A 20,015-nucleotide genomic window follows, 5' to 3' on the forward strand; every position below is an offset into this window, starting at 1 on the left:
GAACTCAACAAGTCTCGCGATACTAGAATAATTCGCTCTGATTGGATTAATCCATCTCTCGCGATGTTTCGGTCTCTTCCTTGGCCGTCGTTGATAGAGGTTAGTCGTGCCACTTTTCACAGGACAGGATATTTTGTTGAAAAATGGACCTTAATGTTGTTTAAACGCAAAGTTCATTTACAGCAAAGCATATTGAGATTCTGATACGTTAGATTGTGTGGTTTGTGGCAGCGGATGGCACGCTCATGTCTCCTATTAAGGCGTATTAGAGCAGCTCTGGTGAACGGTACCTGGTTATAGGGAGTAGTTAGCAGGCCGTGCATGTGTTCAGCTAGCCGCTGCAGCAACCACGGGAAGGTAATGGAGTGGAGAAATAAAGCTCTGTTTACGAGTCGGTTTGGTTAATTTAGATAAAAGTAGTCCCTTTGGGTAACGATTACAAATGTTGCCGTCCAGACTGAACTGTGGTGGGATCGAGCTAAGTAACGTTAGCTAAATAGCATTAAGTTCAACCTTTTGTAACACCGATTTGTTTTAGCTGTTGTAATATCGTCTTGACTGTCCGGGTTTATGTTTGACACATTCATTTGTGAATTCATTTGAATGGGCCCTTTTTTCATACACGTTTTTACCTCGTTTTGCTGGGGCTAGTTAGCATGTAGCCGCCGGTCTGATGAAACTGCCGGTACAGGTGAGACTAACCTGTTCATTTCTCCTGCAGAGACAAAGGCCATGTTCAGTACCAGCGCCAAAATAGTGAAGCCCAATGGTGAGAAGCCAGACGAGTTCGAGTCTGGGATCTCCCAGGTAAGGTTACCTTTAATGTCACCTGAAAGAGACGGGCTACATGTGTCAAGTTTTAGATGGTAAAAAACAAACCGCTTGAAGGTTTAATGTCATATAAATCCACCTATAATTTAAATCCATGCAGTTAACTGGTAAATGAGCAAATGAAAGCATAAGCTGAATAGAAAAGATTGAGCCAGCCAGTTTTTAGAGATCAGTTTTAGTCTGATGAAGACCTGGATCTGCTTTTCTCTGCAGGCTCTGCTCGAGCTGGAGATGAACTCTGACCTGAAGGCTCAGCTGAGAGAGCTGAACATCACTGCAGCAAAGGTGGGCGTTAGCGCGTTGCTTAGAGTCCGGTTTCTGTCCGACGTGGACATCCAGAGAGTCCGTCTCCTGGCTCTGTCCTGGTGGCGTATGGGAGCGTAGCTCTGAGCCGAGACGTACAGTCCCGTTCCACAACGTCGGACACAAAGCTCCGTCCCCGGCCTCCGGCTGGTGAGGACGAGCGTCCTGCATATTCCTACATCTTCCCAGAGTCCTTCGGGGCCGTTACTGGGGGGCCAAACCATGCAGGTCACAGAATTTAATAGTTAAAAGATGGCGGGAAGCATCTGCGCTACATTTTAGCTAACCTTGTCTTCTGGGTCATTTATCTTCTGGGTGCGCAGTGATGACTGTTGTCCTCCGGAGAAGGAAATCTGAGGTTTTCTCCCTGTTTCATTCAGGAAATCGAGGTTGGTGGCAGCAGAAAAGCCATCATCATCTTCGTTCCTGTTCCTCAGCTCAAGTCCTTCCAGAAGATCCAGGTGCGTCTGGTGAGGGAGCTGGAGAAGAAGTTCAGCGGGAAGCACGTGGTCTTCATCGCACAGGTGAGTTCCTGTCCTCACATTCAGCAACAGGTGGACATGTCCCAAACGGGGCAGGTTCCGGTCTGGAACGGGGCAGGTTCCGGTCTGGAACGGGGGCGGGGTAAACTAGTCTCTCAGCTTTAGGATTTGGTTTTGTTCTGCCGTCGGATTACGAGCAACATGTAAAGCTTTGCTGGGGGTTCATGTTCAGTGAAATGAGAAACATGAGTTAGCATTAACATGCTAACAGAGAACACTGTCCCGTTAACAGACGTGGACATCCAGAGTCCGGTTTCTGTCCGACGTGGACATCCACAGTCCGGTTTCTGTCCGACGTGGACATCCAGAGAGTCCATCTCCTGGCTCTGTCCTGGTGGCGTATGGGAGCGTAGCTCTGAGCCGAGACGTACAGTCCCGTTCCACAACGTCGGACACAAAGCTCCGTCCCCGGCCTCCGGCTGGTGAGGACAAGCGTCCTGCATATTCCTACATCTTCCCAGAGTCCTTCGGGGCCGTTACTGGGGGGCCAAACCATGCAGGTCACAGACCTCCTTGTGTAAATGAACTGTTAGACGGGGAAACGTGCAGTTTTTAGAACAGCCAGATTATCTGTTCTGTGAATTGTTGGAGATTAATCATCTAAATTTTTAATTTCAGAGGAGAATTCTGCCCAAACCCACCAGGAAAAGCCGCACGAAGAATAAGCAGAAGCGTCCCCGAAGGTGAGTAAGGACGATTTATTCCTGCATTTATTATTCTAAAGAAGAAGTGGGGAGTCGGGTCTAGCTGAGCCAGGTAGCCCAGAGCAAGTCCAACTGTCCCGTAGATCCAGATTCGTCCTGCGGTTTGTGTGAAACGAGGAAAGAAGCTGAGTTCAGGGTTTAAAGTGATTGTTGCAGGACATTTAACAGGAAACCAGGACTGGTGGTCTCACCTCTGCTTACTGAGGCGGATCCAGGATGGAGGATCTGGATCTCAGGCTCTGCGGACGCTGGTTGTCGTTGGAGATGCTGAAACTTTTCCAGTCTGGACTCTGAAAGCTGCATCAGACTCCTAGAAATAATTTTACATTTTTTTTTTTTTTTACATGAACCCGGTTTCCTTCGCTAGTCCAGAGTCCGGTTTCTGTCCAACGTGGACATCCACAGTCCGGTTTCTGTCCGACGTGGACATCCAGAGAGTCCATCTCCTGGCTCTGTCCTGGTGGCGTATGGGAGCGTAGCTCTGAGCCGAGACGTACAGTCCCGTTCCACAACGTCGGACACAAAGCTCCGTCCCCGGCCTCCGGCTGGTGAGGACAAGCGTCCTGCATATTCCTACATCTTCCCAGAGTCCTTCGGGGCCGTTACTGGGGGGCCAAACCATGCAGGTCACAGACGTTTGACAGGAAAAGAGGATTTGTGTGTTTCTGGGACTGAAGTTGAACCAGTCGCTTGAGGAAATAAAAATGTCGGTTCTGTGGTAACTAAAACTTTGTGTCCCCTCGCAGCCGTACTCTGACCGCGGTCCACGACGCCATCTTGGAGGACCTGGTGTTCCCCAGCGAGATTGTGGGCAAGAGGATCAGAGTGAAGCAGGACAGCAGCCGGCTCATCAAGGTCCACCTGGACAAGGCTCAGCAGAACAACGTGGAACACAAAGTGAGTCCTGAGACCTGCTGAAGGTTTCTGTCTTGATAAACCGGTGAAACCAGCAGACTTACTAGTTACAAACCAGCCAGTTTAACTTGAGAAAAGTTGTGCTTCCATCAGCTGTTAGAACCAGAAGTAATCAGATTACATCCTGGATTATAGAAAGTTGTCCAACGTGGACAGCCAGAGGCTCTGTCCTGTGGTGTATAGGAGCTGAGGAGGACGGGTGTCCTCTCCTCCTCAGTCCGGGGAGGATGGGCGTCCTGTGTCCGGCCTCGGGCGGGGAGGACCGAACCATGCAGGTGGCAGAGGGTCGGGGGTTGATGGGGAGCCTGATGCTGATGTCCTCTGTCTTCCAGGTGGAAACCTTCTCCGGTGTCTACAAGAAGCTCACAGGAAAAGACGTCGTGTTTGAATTCCCAGAATTCCAGCTGTAAATGCAGATGACAAATAAATTTGTTTACTGTTGGTTGTTGTTGTTGTTGTTGTTGTTGTTTATTGGAGGTCTGCTGTTTCTGTGGCGCTAGCAGCTCCTGGAGGCTGCAGACGTTTCCATAGTGACGATGTTTCCATAGCAATGAGAGCGACGCAGCCAGTCGGCAGTATTCCGGGACCATGCTGGATCTCCAGGGGCGCTAACGTTGAATCAATCTACCAATGGTACGAGAGGAGCACTGCTTTACTAGCCAATCAGAAGCTGAGGGTGGGTGTGGCAGGGTCCAGCTGCAGGTCAGGTCCACGCCATCGGCTCTGGTATGACGGAGCAGAGACGGTGGTGAGGGCGGAGCTGGAAACCACTCCTCCGTGTTGGTACTGGGGGGGAGGGGAGCTGGTTATTACCTGGTATCTACAGAGACCTGCTTGCCGTCTGCTGGTGGGAGTGTCTCACCTGCGTGAGAACACCTGTCTGCACATCAGGGAGAGCTGTGAGCGCGACCATGTAGCCTGACAGGTAAAAAACTTCAGGCTGAGTAGAGAGAGATGCTGAAGTTAGCTTCTGATCTGTGATATACAAAAGGGCCAATCCGCTGCTTTCTGAGCACCCGGACCACTTTAGACCAGGTCCTGCTGAAAAACTGCTGCTTAGGATAGGGGTCTACATCCTGTATCACCTGCTTACCAGTAAATCCCAACAATGACGCCACCAGTGGTTTTACTGGTTGAGCTGAGCTCTGGCGCCACCTGCAGGCCAGGAGAATAAATTATAGATTCATCACTGGAAACAGCAGGTGTTGAGGTGAGAACGAGCTCCAGCAGCAGGAACCTGAGCTCTGCTTGGGGAGTAAATCCAGTTTCTGGAGGGAACAAGATTTTTCTACCATCGTAGAACTAACATATCCCCACCAGATGCTGAAACGTTGGTTCGTGCTTTTATTTTGAGTTGGTTAAATAATTCCAGCCCACTTCACCAGGATTTACAAGACAAGCGCTTCATAAACTCCAGCTTGTTCTAAACGTTGCAGCAGAGTTTGCTCAAAGGATCCAGGGAACGATCCACGGAGTATGGAGGGGCATCACAGCCTGTAACAGCAAGGATGCACCATGGACCCCTCTCTGCCCGACAACTATGCCCGCTTTGAGGACCCAAACCCCTCCCTACAGGGGCCCTATTATGGACGTTTTTGAGCTTTCTAGAGCTGAATCCTCATCACACAAACGGGCGGCGCCCTTTTTTTTTATCACATAAACGCATGCTGGAGTTTTCCTGTGTGTCTGCATTTAGTTTCCATGGCGATGAAAACAACAGGCATTAGAGTGGCCGGCGCTTCACCGAAGACGGCTGGATGAACGAGGGCCGGTACAACCAGGGATCTGCGACCAGGCTTTAGCTGAAAGGAGGGCCTGTTCCTACAGTCGGACCACGTTTCTGATCCCGAGTGACAAGCTGGAAGTAAAACTAAAAGAATTAACCCACACTTACCTGAGCTCTACCAGCAGGTAACACACCTGTAATGATGAGCAGAGAGTTAGCGATCAGAAAACGCTACAAACGTAGCAACCAGGCTAAAAACACCCCGCTGATTAGCCATGTGGAGCAATACATGTAGATGGAGTAGCTAGAAAAACCGCTAACTATAGTGCAACTCCATGATAGTGTTAGCAAATAGCATCATTAGCTTTTATTTCTGGGCAGCAGATGTCTTCCACCTCTGTTGGCATCGTGGTACATTTGCACACGTACACCTGTTAACAGGGACGTACAGACGTACAAGGCGGGTGGAGGACGGCAAACAGCGTTATATCGGACTATAGCTGGTAAGCAGAGCACTTCCCAGAGAGATACGTCCTGCTGCGCTCCTTTCTGCGGGTTGCTGAGTCTCTGCGGGTTGCTGAGTCACTGCGGGTTGCTGAGTCTCTGCGGGTTGCTGAGTCACTGCGGGTTGCTGAGTCACTGCGGGTTGCTGAGTCGCTGCAGTTTGTGAGTCGCTGCAGTTTGTGAGTCGCTGCAGTTTGTGAGTTGCTGCGGGTTGCAGAGTCGCTGCAGTGTGACACCAAAACACAAGAAACACAATCAGTAAAAACAACACCTGGGGGGCATGGCATGCGGTGTATGGCGGGCGGGGCCACTTAGGTGGCTCCCGACTCATTGAGGTCACTGCCCCTCAATTTTAATTGTACACAACACACACTACATAAACAGTCAGGAGTGGGGAGGGAGAGGGTATTGGGGACCTCTCAAACCCCTGTTCCCCCTGTGTGTGGCTGGGGGGGTCCTAGGATGGCTGCGCTGGTGGGCTGCTGGCTCTGTGGGTGTTGTGGCGTGACTGTGTGATGGTGAGTGCTTGTGGGTGCGGCGCGGGGGAGGGTGTGAGTGTGGGGTTATATAGGGTGAAGGTGGGGGGAGGGGGCCGATAGCACCCTGGTTTCCTGGGTGTGCGGCTTGAATATCGGGGTGTGTGCTGGCCTAAGCCGGGTGGTTGTCTGGGGGGGCCTGGTCCTCCTCGGCATGTTGCGGGCCCTCCGCCTTTGGGGGGTGGGGCGGCCGCCTCTGGGCTCCTGGGGCCCTGGGCCCTTCGCTTGGGCTGCCCTGGGTGGCCGGTCCCTGGTGGGGCCGGCGGCTGCTGATCTTGGCCCACTGGGACCTGTGCCCCGGGACCGTGGGGGGCTCTTGCTGGGGCTCTCCTCTGCCGCCCTTCGGGTGGGGCTGGAGTCGTCTTCGTGGTGAGGTGGCTTGGGTTGGTGCTCCGGGTCTGCTGCTGGGGGCCCGGGCCTCTGGCCCTGGTCTGCCTCTGGCCTCCGTGGAGGCGTGGTCGCATTTGCATGATCTCACTCACCACTCTTCATCATTGATCACTCCTCTTCCTCATGCTCTGCATGCTGACACAGTCACTGAGTTGTCCAGTGTGTTTTTATACTAGGCAATAATTATTTTTTGTATTTTTCCTGTGAGTTAGTATCTGGTCGCTGTTATGTCTTTTTGATTTGGTTATTATTTAAAAACTCTTAATGACTGGCAGCCCTGTTTTTTTTTTTTTTGTTTTTGTTTTTTTGTTTGTTTTTTTCTGTGTGTGTGTTTCTGCTTTTGTAAAAGTTGTAGGAAACTTTCTGGTGTGTTCATGTACAGGTGTAACTGTTTGTTGTCTGGTGATGGTGTGGATTGAAGGGTCGTTTCCTTCTGTCTGTGATCTTTTTGTCTCCTTTCTTCTTTCCCTTTTGCTATTTTTGCTATTTTCCATCTTTTTCTGTCCCCTCCGGTCAGGTCCAGCAAGATTACATAGATTCCGTGATTCAAAGTAAATAAATAAATAAATTAATCAGATTATCAAGAGGAGCCTTACCCATAGGCCTCCCCTTGGCAGAGCAAATTTGTTCAGCACGATACAGAAACCAGATTATCATTTTGCTGCTATGATGCTGGACAGGACAAGTTAAAAAAAAAAAAGTTTGAGTATGAGTCACTGCGGGTTGCTGAGTCACTGCGGGTTGCTGAGTCACTGCGGGTTGCTGAGTCACTGCGGGTTGCTGAGTCACTGCGGTTTATGAGTCGCTGCGGTTTATGAGTCGCTGCGGGTTGCTGAGTCACTGCGGTTTATGAGTCACTGCGGTTTATGAGTCACTGCTGTTTATGAGTCGCGGCGGGTTGCTGAGTCACTGCGGTTTATGAGTCACTGCTGTTTATGAGTCGCGGCGGGAGGCTGAGTCACTGCGGTTTATGAGTCACTGCGGTTTATGAGTCACTGCTGTTTATGAGTCGCGGCGGGTTGCTGAGTCACTGCGGTTTATGAGTCACTGCGGTTTATGAGTCGCTGCGGGTTGCTGAGTCACTGCGGTTTATGAGTCACTGCGGTTTATGAGTCACTGCTGTTTATGAGTCGCGGCGGGTTGCTGAGTCACTGCGGTTTATGAGTCACTGCTGTTTATGAGTCGCGGCGGGAGGCTGAGTCACTGCGGTTTATGAGTCACTGCGGTTTATGAGTCACTGCTGTTTATGAGTCGCGGCGGGTTGCTGAGTCACTGCGGTTTATGAGTCACTGCGGTTTATGAGTCGCTGCGGGTTGCTGAGTCACTGCGGTTTATGAGTCACTGCGGTTTATGAGTCACTGCTGTTTATGAGTCGCGGCGGGAGGCTGAGACACAGGACACTAGCTGTAAACTAACTAGTCGTTAGAAAACTTTTTGTAAATGTTTATATCTGATTTTGTTGTAAAGATCGAGGAGGAAGAAAAGAGAGGGTACAGATGAAGAATCACTAATTACGTTTGAGTAGAATAATGGTGTTATTTAAAATTGTTAGCTATTACTTTAGACACATATTAAAGTTTTAATTATTCACTGGCTGCTATTAGTAGCCATGTGAGATTGTTCGTTAATCCAGCCTGTATTTCTTTGCATTTTAGGGTTCCCCCACCTCTCAGTCCCACTAACCTTGGTGCCCATGGTAACGAGCAAAACTAACAAAACCAAATGAAAACGTTAGCTTCAGGCTAACTGCGGCAGTACGCTGACTTACTTGTTGAGGAGAAAGCTGCAACTTCAGCATCTCTTTGAAAATCTTTCTCTGAACTCCTTCCACCTGGAGGAGGCTAGCGTGATGCTGATCCTCCTTTTTTGTATAGTCTGCCATTTTAAGTCTCTTTCTAGTTTTCTTGGCGGAGGTCAAACAGTTCCCGTGCTGCTGCTGCAGACTCATGGTCCATGGTTTTGGTGAGTAACAGCTGAAAAGATTTTCCAGCTTGCTGGGGTAGTACGCCTCTGATTTATCTCCTCCTATCTCACTGTGCGCTGGCTCGCATTGCTACTTTTTGTCCCTTGCTGGCAGCTGTAGTTTTAAGATGGCAGACCGTCATGGCGCTGCCCTACCGGATTGCCTTTTATATGGTTTTCATGGTCTCTTTAGGTCTCCGTAGGTCTGGGTGGTCCCAGGAGTGGCTGGGTGGAATGAAGACCCGGATGCTTCAGTGCTTCAGCTCTTCTCCGTCTCATGTGTCTCATCTTCCTCTTGGCAACGCTCCATAGAGTTTCTACGGGGTTCAGGTCTGGAGAGTCTGTGGCCAGTCCAGCCCAGTAATCCTTGGTCCTTGAACCAGGTTCTGGTTCTTGTGGCAGTGTGGGGAGGTGCCAAGTCCTGCTGGAAAATGAAGTCCACATCTCCACAAAGGAAGCATGAAGAGCTCTAAGACCTCCTGGTAATAATAATAATAATAATAATAATAATAATAACTTTATTTGTATAGCACTTTTCGAAACAAAGTTACGAAGTGCTTCACAGCATTTAAGAACACATACACAAAGGTTAAACAATAAAACATGAATTCAAAAGAGATAATAAAATTAATTAATAAAAACAAATTCACAATAAGAAAGCCATTCTATAAAGGTAAGTTTTTAATTTAGCTTTAAAAGTGCTTACAGTGTTGGCTGCCCTAAACTCCTCAGGCAGAGAGTTCCACAGTTTAGGAGCTCTGACTGAGGAGCGCAGGCACCAACCCAGGACATACAGGGAGAGCATGTCACAAATATAGGTGGGGGCTACACCATGGAGGGCTTTAAAAGTAATTAATAAGATTTTAAAATCAATTCTAAAATTGACCGGTAACCAGTGTAGGGAAGCTAAGATAGGGGTGATGTGTTCATGTTTTTTAGTGCCTGTTAAAAGTCTTGCTGCAGAGTTTTGGACCAGCTGGAGACGACTGAGCAACTTCAGACCTAAACCTGAGTATAGCGCATTACAATAGTCCAACCGGGAGGAAATTAGTAGGTAGACGCTGCATGGACTCTGGACTTAGTAAAACCCAGTGGACCAGCACCAGAGGACACGGCTCCCACATCACCACCCACTGTGGAAACTTCACGCTGCACTTTAAGGGTCTTGAATTGTTGCCTCTCCAGTCTTCCTCCAGACTCTGGGACCTGGATTTCCACATGAGATGCAGGATTTGCTCATCAGAAAAGACCCTGTGGACCCTGCTCAGCAGACCAGGTCCTGGTTTCTTTAGTCCAGGTCAGACGCTGCTGACGTTGTGTTCAGGAGCAGCTGGACTAGAGGACTACGACATGAAGTCCAGGTCCAGGATCCGTCTGTGTGGTGGCTCTGGAAGCTCTAACTCCAGTCTCAGTCCAGTCCTGGTGAAGCTTTTCCTGACCGTCCTCTCCAGCTGCTTCATCCTGCTGCTTGTTCCAGCTTCTCCTTCCTCTCAGCTTCTTCTTGATGAGCTTTGATGCAGCACTTTGATCATCCAGCTTCTTCTGCAGCCGCCTGCTGAGGCTTTTCCTCCTGGTGGAGGGAGGTGATGGTTTCTGTCCAGCTGTCAGGTCCGCAACCTTCCCCATGATGCTGGACTCTACTGGAACAGACTGAGACCATCTAGATGCTCAGGAGGCCTCTGCTGGTGTTTGGATGGATCAGCTGGTCAGGGGCCAGAACTGAACCTTTTCACTATGTTCTAAGAGATTTAGATTTCTGGGTTTTCATCAGCTGGAAGCCGCGATCATGAGTTACATGCTGGAAATGTCTGACTTTGTGTGGAATGAGTCTACACAATAAACTAGTTTCCCTTTTCACGTTGAACTATTAAAGGAAGTTTTGCTCAATGTTAGTTTTTTTTTTTTTGTTTCACACAAATGTCACATGACACTGAAGATCTGTGGAAACAGGTCTGACGAAGGGACGGATCCTCCCCAGAACCCAAACCTCAACATTCCTGAAGCAGTGTGGGATCATCTGGACAGAGAACGGAACAAAAGGCAGAAACATCCAAAGATGAGCTTTGGAAAGTCCTTCAAGGATCCAGGAGAACTGTTCCTGAAGAAATTAAAGAAAACTGTCTTCAACATGATTTTTCTGAACAGAAAGTCCTTTATTTTTATTTTTTCCCCAAGTTGTGAAGCATCAGAGATAAACAGCCGATTTCAGATGTATCAACAACAGAAACAGCTGATCCAGATCAGATGAGGATAAATTCCCTGAACAATAAACAGATAAAACAGCTGCAGACGAACCAAACATCAGCTGCTTGGAGCCGACCAGCTGAAGCTGCAGTGTGATTTAAGCCACGCCCTCTTACCTTCATATTCAGTATTTTTAATTAGAACATTCACAATTGTTTTAAAAAGTCTGTTTTCCAGGAAACATGCAGCATAAGGCTGCGTTAGAAGTCATGGAGACACCGCGCCACGTCGGCCGCCGTTGTTCTGAAACAGCAGATGCCTGCTGGAGCTGATGGGCACCATGGAAAGAACTCCATGAAAGCCCTGTGGAGTTACCCGTCAATACCAGCCGATACCAGCAGATACCAGCCGATACCAGCAGATACCAGCCGATACCAGCAGATACCAGCCGATACCAGCAGGTACCAGCCGATACCAGCAGATACCAGCCGATACCAGCAGGTACCAGCCGATACCAGCATATACCTGCAGATACCAGCCGATACCAGCAGATACCAGCCGATACCAGCAGGTACCAGCCGATACCAGCATATACCTGCAGATACCAGCCGATACCAGCAGATACCAGCCGATACCAGCATATACCTGCAGATACCAGCCGATACCAGCAGATACCAGCCGATACCAGCATATACCTGCATATACCTGCAGATACCAGCCGATACCTGCAGATACCAGCCGATACCTGCAGCTGCTGCAGCTCATTTTATCAGTGCTAGCTATGCTAGTCCTACCGAATGCAGACACTGCGTGAGTATAGATCCAACTTCAGGTTTAGTTTCAGGTTCAGAGCAGGAGCAGGTGGTTAAACCAGTCCGACTCTTCAGGATCGAGCTTAAAGTCAAGGTTCAGAAAGACCTAGAAGAAGAAAAGAAAGAACAGTCTGCAGACTCGTTGGAGCATCTGTGAAGTCTCAAAGTTTATCTAAAAAATATTAAATTTTAATACCCAACGGTTTTATCTTCCAGACTTTAACTTCCAAGTTTGTTCAGCTATCAGGAATTTTATCAGAGATAAACAAGCTATTTAAAAAGAACAACATCTAAAATGACGTCACATAACATGAGCTTGGGACACTTTTCTCTCGAGGTCCACACCAGCAGTAATTATGTCTCAAACTGCTTAAAAAGTCTAAACGTAGTTTGTTTTGTTTTTTTTAAATCAATAAGAAGGAAGAAAATATGCAGAGTCTTGGCTTCCTGATGGTCTTTGGTTGGAACACTGAACCGGAACCACAAGCAGTTTTTAGACCTAAAACATCAGGAGCTCCAAGAAGATGCCCTGAGGAACGCCTCCACCACCCTGACCTCCAACAAACCGTGGATCTGATCCGTGGATCTGCTTCTTCCAAATGATGAAAGATGCTGAAATGTTCCAAATTCCTCACTCCGATTCATCAGAGCAGAAGTCCAGAAGGAGGACAGGAAACCGGCTGAAGACCTGCAGGAAACCGGCTGAAGACCTGCAGGAAACCGGCTGAAGATCGGCAGGAAACCGGCTGAAGATCGGCAGGAAACCGGCTGAAGATCGGCAGGAAACCGGCTGAAGATTGGCAGGAAACCGGCTGAAGACCGGCAGGAAACCGGCTGAAGATCGGCAGGAAACCGGCTGAAGATCGGCAGGAAACCGGCTGAAGATCGGCAGGAAACCGGCTGAAGATCGGCAGGAAACCGGCTGAAGATCGGCAGGAAACCGGCTGAAGATCTGCAGGAAACCGGCTGAAGACCGGCAGGAAACCGGCTGAAGATCGGCAGGAAACCGGCTGAAGATCGGCAGGAAACCGGCTGAAGATCGGCAGGAAACCGGCTGAAGATCGGCAGGAAACCGGCTGAAGATTGGCAGGAAACTGGCTTAAGATCGGCTGAGGCCAGATGTCATCAGTGGCTGAGCAGCCGGAGCCGAGCCAACCATCCGGTGAGCAGAGACGTGGAGCGTTTGGTTGCCGCCGGAGGAGAAACAGGGGGGGTGGACTTCCTGGTCGCTGCTTCCTGGTGGGGGCTGGTGGTGCTGCGGTGCAGGTCGGCACTGATGAAGCACTGGCTGCCCCTGATGTGGTCCACCCCGCGGACCAACGGGTGTCCTCTGTACGGCAGAGGGAAACATGGCTCCTCCTCTGTGATGGTGCTGATCCGCTCGTTACTCAGGTACCGACGCAGGAGGTCCTTCCCTGTTCAGAAGACCAACAACAAACGGTTCAGACGTCATCCTTCAAAAACAGTCCAGGAGGTTCTTCTAAAGTTTCAGTTCTCTAGAGGTTCCTGGAGAAAAAATGCAGCACAGCTGATTTCAACACATTAAACATGAAGATCAGGAGGTTTTTAAATAAAAAGTTTTTCATGGACAGAAAAAGACAGATGTGGCTCTTGTTGCAGCAAGAGTTTTTTTCTTTTATTCAACATCTGGGTCCCAACTGGACCCCAGAACACTGACCCAGATCCCAGATCCAGACCAACAGCTGCTACCATCAGATTACAGATGGACAAGATGACAGGTGGAATGGTGGACAGGTAGACTGGAGCAGCTTACCTTTCATTCCATGAGCTCCAGGCCTGAAGGAGTCAGATCCAGCCAGAACCGGTTCCACAGGCATGGAGACGGGTCGAGGTTTACCTGCAGACGGGACGAAGACTAAGATCAGATCCTTTACAGAAACAGGATTCCGTTTCAGGTCAGGGTCACATGATCTCACCATGTGCAGAAGACCGCAGTCTGAGGCGGACCGGCATCAGCTGATTGATCTCAGGCAGGACACCTGAGGACTTCCTGTTGTCCTCAGCAACAGTGAGGTGTCGGCATGAGTCTACATCCTGAGACAAGTCGGGAGACTTGGGACAAATTTTAACACCTGGAGACATGTTGACTTTCCCGTCGCTGAAGAGATGGACACAAGATGAGAGCAAGGACACAAGATGAGAGCAAGGACACAAGGTGAGGACAAGGACACAAGATGAGGACAAGGACACAAGATGAGAGCAAGGACACAAGATGAGAGCAAGGACACAAGGTGAGGACAAGGACACAAGATGAGAGCAAGGACACAAGATGAGAGCAAGGACACAAGATGAGGACAAGGACACAAGATGAGGACAAGGACACAAGATGAGAGCAAGGACACAAGATGAGAGCAAGGACACAAGGTGAGGACAAGGACACAAGATGAGAGCAAGGACACAAGATGAGAGCAAGGACACAAGGTGAGGACAAGGACACAAGATGAGAGCAAGGACACAAGATGAGAGCAAGGACACAAGGTGAGGACAAGGACACAAGATGAGGGCAAGGACACAAGAAGAGGACAAGGACACAAGGTGAGGGCAAGGACACAAGATGAGGACAAGGACACAAGATGAGGGCAAGGACACAAGATGAGAGCAAGGACACAAGGTGAGGGCAAGGACACAAGATGAGGACAAGGACACAAGATGAGGACAAGGACACAAGGTGAGGACATGGACACAAGATGAGTTCAAGGACAAAAGGTGAGGACAAGGAAACAAGATGAGGACAAGGACACAAGGTGAGGACAAGGACACAAGATGAGGACAAGGACACAAGATGAGAGCAAGGTGAGGACATGGACACAAGATGAGGACAAGGACACAAGGTGAGGACATGGACACAAGATGAGTTCAAGGACAAAAGGTGAGGACAAGGAAACAAGATGAGGACAAGGACACAAGATGAGGACATGGACACAAGATGAGGACATGGACACAAGATGAAGTCAAGGACAAAAGGTGAGGACAAGGAAACAACATGAGGACAAGGACACAAGGTGAGGACATAGACACAAGATGAGGTCAAGGACAAAAGGTGAGGACAAGGACACAAGGTGAGAGCAAGGTGAGGACATGGACACAAGATGAGGTCAAGGACAAAAAGTGAGGACAAGGACACAAGATGAGAGCAAGGACACAAGGTGAGGACAAGGACACAAGATGAGTTCAAGGACAAAAGGTGAGGACAAGGAAACAAGATGAGGACATGGACACAAGATGAGGACAAGGACACAAGGTGAGGACATGGACACAAGATGAAGTCAAGGACAAAAGGTGAGGACAAGGAAACAACATGAGGACAAGGACACAAGGTGAGGACATAGACACAAGATGAGGTCAAGGACAAAAGGTGAGGACAAGGACACAAGGTGAGAGCAAGGTGAGGACATGGACACAAGATGAGGTCAAGGACAAAAAGTGAGGACAAGGACACAAGATGAGAGCAAGGACACAAGGTGAGGACAAGGACACAAGATGAGTTCAAGGACAAAAGGTGAGGACAAGGAAACAAGATGAGGACATGGACACAAGATGAGGACAAGGACACAAGGTGAGGACATGGACACAAGATGAAGTCAAGGACAAAAGGTGAGGACAAGGAAACAACATGAGGACAAGGACACAAGGTGAGGACATAGACACAAGATGAGGTCAAGGACAAAAGGTGAGGACAAGGACACAAGGTGAGAGCAAGGTGAGGACATGGACACAAGATGAGGTCAAGGACAAAAAGTGAGGACAAGGACACAAGATGAGAGCAAGGACACAAGGTGAGGACAAGAACACAAGTTGAGGACAAGGACACAAGGTGAGGACATGGACACAAGGTGAGGACAAGGACACAGGGTGAGGACAAAGACACAAGGTGAGGATATGGACACAAGATGAGACGGGTGGAGACAGGTGGATGAATGATCATGTGATCAACAACCACGTGACGAACATACACTGGTATATAAGGAGCAGCAGGAGGAGGAGGGATGTACAGATCCAGGACAGAGGCCTTTCCCTTTGTCCCCAGAGCGTTGGTGGATTCTGGACATGGAGACCTGGAGGGACCTGGAGCTCCCTGAGACATCTGGAGGAAGAAAACCTGACGTCAAGCAGGAAAACCAGATCACATGATCCACTATCTTAGCCCTGATTGGTTAACCTTTAATTCACTTCAGAGACTCAAGATAACATCTACATCTGGATCTGATTATGGTACTGGATCTGGCACTGGATCTGGGGCTGGTTCTGGTGCTGGTTCTGGATCTAAATCTGGATGTGGTTCTGGTTCTGATTCTGGATCTGGTTCTGTTCTGGATCTCCTACCTGATCTGATTCTGGATCTAGTAATGGATCTGTTTCTGGATCTGGATCTGGTTCTGATTCTGGATCTAATAATGGATCTGGTTCTGACTGAATCATTTATTTGAATGGGACGAGGCATGTTAATGAACGTACAGTATTAAATAGATTTAATAGGTTGCTAGTTTCCATCCGTCGTCCCATAAAGGAAACACACGGCATCACCAGTAGAACAGCTAGCTTAGCATGAGGCACTGAACAGCTAGCTTAGCATGAGGCACTGAACCAGTTTACTAACAATAGTAAAACTTTTTTCTAATTTTTATTCTCCTGGACGGCAAAGTGACAAGATTTCATCTGATTTAAATGGAAAAAAAAATGAGGTAAAACATTTAAATGTTCATTTCATCCTCTGTTCTGCAGAAAATGTCCATAAGAAACGATCCATTAAGTCTGATTACAAATATCATATTAATCCACTTTCCTTCCAATCTAAAACATGATTTGGTTGATGAGTTTTACGGGACAGATTATCTACAACACAATAATCAAGTTTACCAGAAAGGTAAATCAGCATGTACTTTCTGCTTCTGTACGCCACATTCTGCCTGTGGACACCGCTGAGGGTGCAGCGTCCTGCAGCACCTGCGTGGTTGATGTCAGCTCACCTGGACTAGTGGCGGTCTCCAGCGCAGGTTTTTCAGCGGAGCAGGTGCGAATCCACCGGATGTTCCAGATGGTCTTTTCTTCAACATCAATACAACACTTCCAGACTCCACCCTCAGCTTCTCCACCAGGTGCTTCAGCTGCCAACCCACCTGGAACAATCACAAATCAGAATCCATCAGCAGCTGTGGGCGATTAGTCCAATTTACTAAGCTTAGCATGAGGCCCAGAACAGCTAGCTTAGCATGAAGATGAGAGCATAAAGCAAATAATAGCTAGTTTAGCAGTAGGCAGATAAAAACTAGCTTAGCATTTCACAGAGAACAACTAGCTAAGTATGAAGCAGCTAAGAGCTAGCTTCAGTCAATCAAATTTTATTTATAAAACACTTTACGATAACTCTAGTTGATCAAAGTGCTGGACGGAGATTAAAACAAGAATAAAAACATAGAACACTTATAAATTTTAAATATCACTAGTTTCTCAAGTGACACCACTGTGTCAAAGGCTGATTGGAATGAACAGGTTTTCAGCCTTAAGCAGGGGTATGTCTGCGACGGAGCGTAACTCCAGGTCCGAGTGGAGTATAACTCCAGGTCAACGACGGAGCGTAACTCCAGGTCCGAGTGGAGTATAACTCCAGGTCAACGACGGAGCGTAACTCCAGGTCCGAGTGGAGCGTAACTCCAGGTCCGGGTGGAGTATAACTCCAGGTCAACGACGGAGCGTAACTCCAGGTCCGAGTGGAGCGTAACTCCAGGTCCGGGTGGAGTATAACTCCAGGTCAACGACGGAGCGTAACTCCAGGTCCGAGTGGAGTATAACTCCAGGTCAACGACGGAGCGTAACTCCAGGTCCGAGTGGAGCGTAACTCCAGGTCCGGGTGGAGTATAACTCCAGGTCAACGACGGAGCGTAACTCCAGGTCCGAGTGGAGCGTAACTCCAGGTCAACGACGGAGCGTAACTCCAGGTCCGAGTGGAGTATAACTCCAGGTCTGGGTGGAGCGTAACTCCAGGTCAACGACGGAGCGTAACTCCAGGTCCGAGTGGAGCGTAACTCCAGGTCTGGGTGGAGTATAACTCCAGGTCCGGGTGGAGCGTAACCCCAGGTCCGAGTGGAGTATAACTCCAGGTCCGGGTGGAGCGTAACTCCAGGTCAACGACGGAGCGTAACTCCAGGGGCACGGAAGTCCAAAGTTTCAGCCCTGCTACTATAAAGGCCTATCACCCCACTGTTTCCACCTAGACCCTTGGGACCACCAGCAGGTGTTCAGAGGAGCACAGGGCTCTACCGGGCTGGTGAGGGGTCAGCATGTCACATAGATAAGAGGTGCAAGACTCTGGATGGAACAGGAAACCTAGGATATTGAACTGAATTCTGAACTGAACTGGGAGCCAGTGTAGAGCGTACAGGACAGGAGTGATGTGGTCATGTTCATGGGTGTTCATGGGTGTTGGCCCATTCTGCATGAGCTGACGGTGCAGAGAGGCCGGGTTTATTTCAACGTAGAGGCGCTGCAATAGTCCAAGTGTGAACTGATAAAGGTGAGAACTGTTCTTTCAAGATCCTTCTGGCTGAGCAATGGTTTAAATTTGGCCACCACATGAACCTGAACTTGCCCTGACCACAGTCTGGTTACTGAGTTTTAGATTTTTGTCCAAAGTCACTCCCAGATTTCTTACGGCATGGCTGAGGTGGGTAGTGTGAGATCTGGAGCTGTGTTTGTTGAGCTGGAGGTACCAAAGAAGATGAATTCTGTCTCCGAGACATTCAGAGGAAGTTCTGTGGCAGCCAGTGTTTAATGTCATTTGGATGGACTGTCTGGGGAGTTCTGGGCAACTGGCAGATAGACTTGTGGATCGTCTGCATACAGATGGAATGAGACATTATGACGGCAGCACAGGTCCCTGAAGGCCAACTTCCTGCTGGGCCAGGGGGGTCAGGAGGATTACCAGCGGCACCGGTTTTTTAGCGTCCAAGGACAGGTCAGCACGAGGCAGAAAAGAGCTAGCTTAGCACTGTGGAAACATGAAGAAGTTAAGCCTCTAGTTTAATTTTTTACATGCAGAAAGGACTGAATCATTTCTGAGTCTCCTCCACATCTCCATTTCTGGTCTGAGCTTCCGACTCACCACGGTTTGTTTGTTGACCTGAACGACTTCATCTCCGGCGTGAATCCTATGAGTCTTATCTGCAGGAGACTGAACAGCAGACACTTCTGTTAAGATCCACAGAAATGCAAAAAGACTATAATTTTAGGACCAAACCGGACAAAGAAGCAGAAGACTCACGTTCTCCGTTGTCCCGGTGATGACGTGAAGACCATCGTATGTGGATTTGATGTAAATTCCCTGGAAGATTGAACAGTTTGAGATGTTAATAAAAATGTCACAGTTCCTCTGCAGCTCCTTCCTACTCTGCTGGTTTGGAGGCTTTCCTCGCGGTTTCTCAGGGAAGTTAAAATTCTGGCTTTTCTTTTTCCAACCCTGTTGATAGAGAACCTTATAAAAACATGGCTGCCGATGTGCTGCTCACAAAGTGGGCCGGAGCCCTGCAGACCTGAGCTCGCCACCTTGATCAAATAAATGATCCAGTTCAAACCACAGATCATCTTCACGTGTACGACCTGCATCCGGCTCTGATAAACACAGAGATGCTCAACCAACCAGTGAGCAGCTTCACCCCTGCTGGCCCCGCCTCCATTAGCACGCCACAGTCTTATCATCTGAATGAGTGCACGTGTGTTGATTCACGGACTAATCTGCGGGAGTTTAAACAGCTTTTAAGCCCAGTGCCGGAGTGGCTAATGAGGAGGTCTGGGAGGATTCTCGGTGGGCCACACAACTCCTGGACTGGCTTCAAAGAATAAATGAATGAAAGAATAAGTGGGTGAGTACGAACGGGGCTACCTTTGACCTAATCAGTTATCTAAGAAGAATCATTAGTAGTGATGTGCCGATCAATACGGAAGTAGCCCTCCTCCTATACCAACATTTAAAACTAAACTTTCAAGGTGGGTAGGAACTACTTCTTCTTCCGCCTGCCATCAAGGTGCGGCAACGCGTCGCAGCAGCGCGGTTCATCCAGCGTGACACGCAGCGATGGGTGGAGAAAATCCAGCTTAAACAGCAGCGATGATCAGGATGACGTGAAGGCCACAGACCTCCTGAAACGTCTGATGTCACAACACAGAAGCAGCGGTGATGAGGTCATGATGAGGAGGAGGAGGAGGACAGGTGCAGCTGAGAGGAGATAGACTGCAGGCAGCTACTACTGGCTACTACCAGGTACAACCAGGTACTACCGGCTACTACTGGCTACTACCAGCTACTACCAGGTACTACCGGCTACAACCAGGTACTACCGGCTACTACCAGGTACTACCGGCTACTACCAGGTACTACCGGCTACTACTAGCTACTACCGGCTACTACCAGGTACTACCGGCTACAACCAGGTACTACCAGGTACTACCGGCTACTACCAGGTACTACCGGCTACTACCAGCTACTACCGGCTACTACCAGGTACTACCGGCTAAAACCAGGTACTACCGGCTACTACCAGGTGCTACCAGAGTAGTAGTAGTAGTAGTAGTAGTATTTGTAGTAGTAGTAG

General features: G+C 48.9%; 2 protein-coding genes and 3 non-coding genes across 9 annotated transcripts in view; 4 read left to right on the top strand and 1 right to left on the bottom strand.

The window, feature by feature from the left end:
* Positions 1-55: 55 nt before the first annotated feature.
* On the top strand, positions 56-3,736 carry rps7 (ribosomal protein S7). Its single transcript, XM_041975917.1, has 7 exons — positions 56-99; positions 722-807; positions 1,045-1,116; positions 1,515-1,658; positions 2,295-2,359; positions 3,127-3,277; positions 3,628-3,736. Exons 2-7 carry the CDS (start codon positions 733-735, stop codon positions 3,703-3,705), a joined length of 585 nt encoding a protein of 194 aa, XP_041831851.1. The 5' UTR covers positions 56-99; positions 722-732; the 3' UTR covers positions 3,706-3,736.
* LOC121634301 lies at positions 1,154-1,371 on the top strand. Its single transcript, XR_006009212.1, has one exon. It is a non-coding gene; the product is annotated as a small nucleolar RNA SNORA73 family (small nucleolar RNA).
* LOC121634293 lies at positions 1,968-2,185 on the top strand. Its single transcript, XR_006009205.1, has one exon. It is a non-coding gene; the product is annotated as a small nucleolar RNA SNORA73 family (small nucleolar RNA).
* On the top strand, positions 2,798-3,015 carry LOC121634300. The gene has a single exon (XR_006009211.1). It is a non-coding gene; the product is annotated as a small nucleolar RNA SNORA73 family (small nucleolar RNA).
* An 8,098-nt stretch (positions 3,737-11,834) lies between the features above and the next one.
* The window catches only part of LOC121633641 (connector enhancer of kinase suppressor of ras 3-like), a 38,086-nt gene continuing 29,905 nt past the window's right edge, over positions 11,835-20,015 (bottom strand). For 3 of the 5 annotated variants that reach the window (XM_041975804.1, XM_041975801.1, XM_041975805.1), the window contains 8 exons: positions 18,689-18,748; positions 18,530-18,598; positions 16,398-16,547; positions 15,384-15,514; positions 13,347-13,528; positions 13,184-13,267; positions 12,530-12,824; positions 11,835-12,147 (listed from right to left, as the gene is read on the bottom strand). In XM_041975804.1, the coding sequence (XP_041831738.1) occupies positions 12,535-12,824; positions 13,184-13,267; positions 13,347-13,528; positions 15,384-15,514; positions 16,398-16,547; positions 18,530-18,598; positions 18,689-18,748 (966 nt within the window). In that variant the 3' untranslated portion in view covers positions 11,835-12,147; positions 12,530-12,534. Of the gene's footprint in view, positions 12,148-12,250; positions 12,825-13,183; positions 13,268-13,346; positions 13,529-15,383; positions 15,515-16,397; positions 16,548-18,529; positions 18,599-18,688; positions 18,749-20,015 lie in introns of those variants that run through there. The other 2 variants (XM_041975802.1, XM_041975803.1) reach the window with 2 other exon arrangements.

The sequence above is a fragment of the Melanotaenia boesemani genome, chromosome 22, assembly GCF_017639745.1.
Source record: "Melanotaenia boesemani isolate fMelBoe1 chromosome 22, fMelBoe1.pri, whole genome shotgun sequence".
NCBI lineage: Eukaryota > Metazoa > Chordata > Actinopteri > Atheriniformes > Melanotaeniidae > Melanotaenia > Melanotaenia boesemani.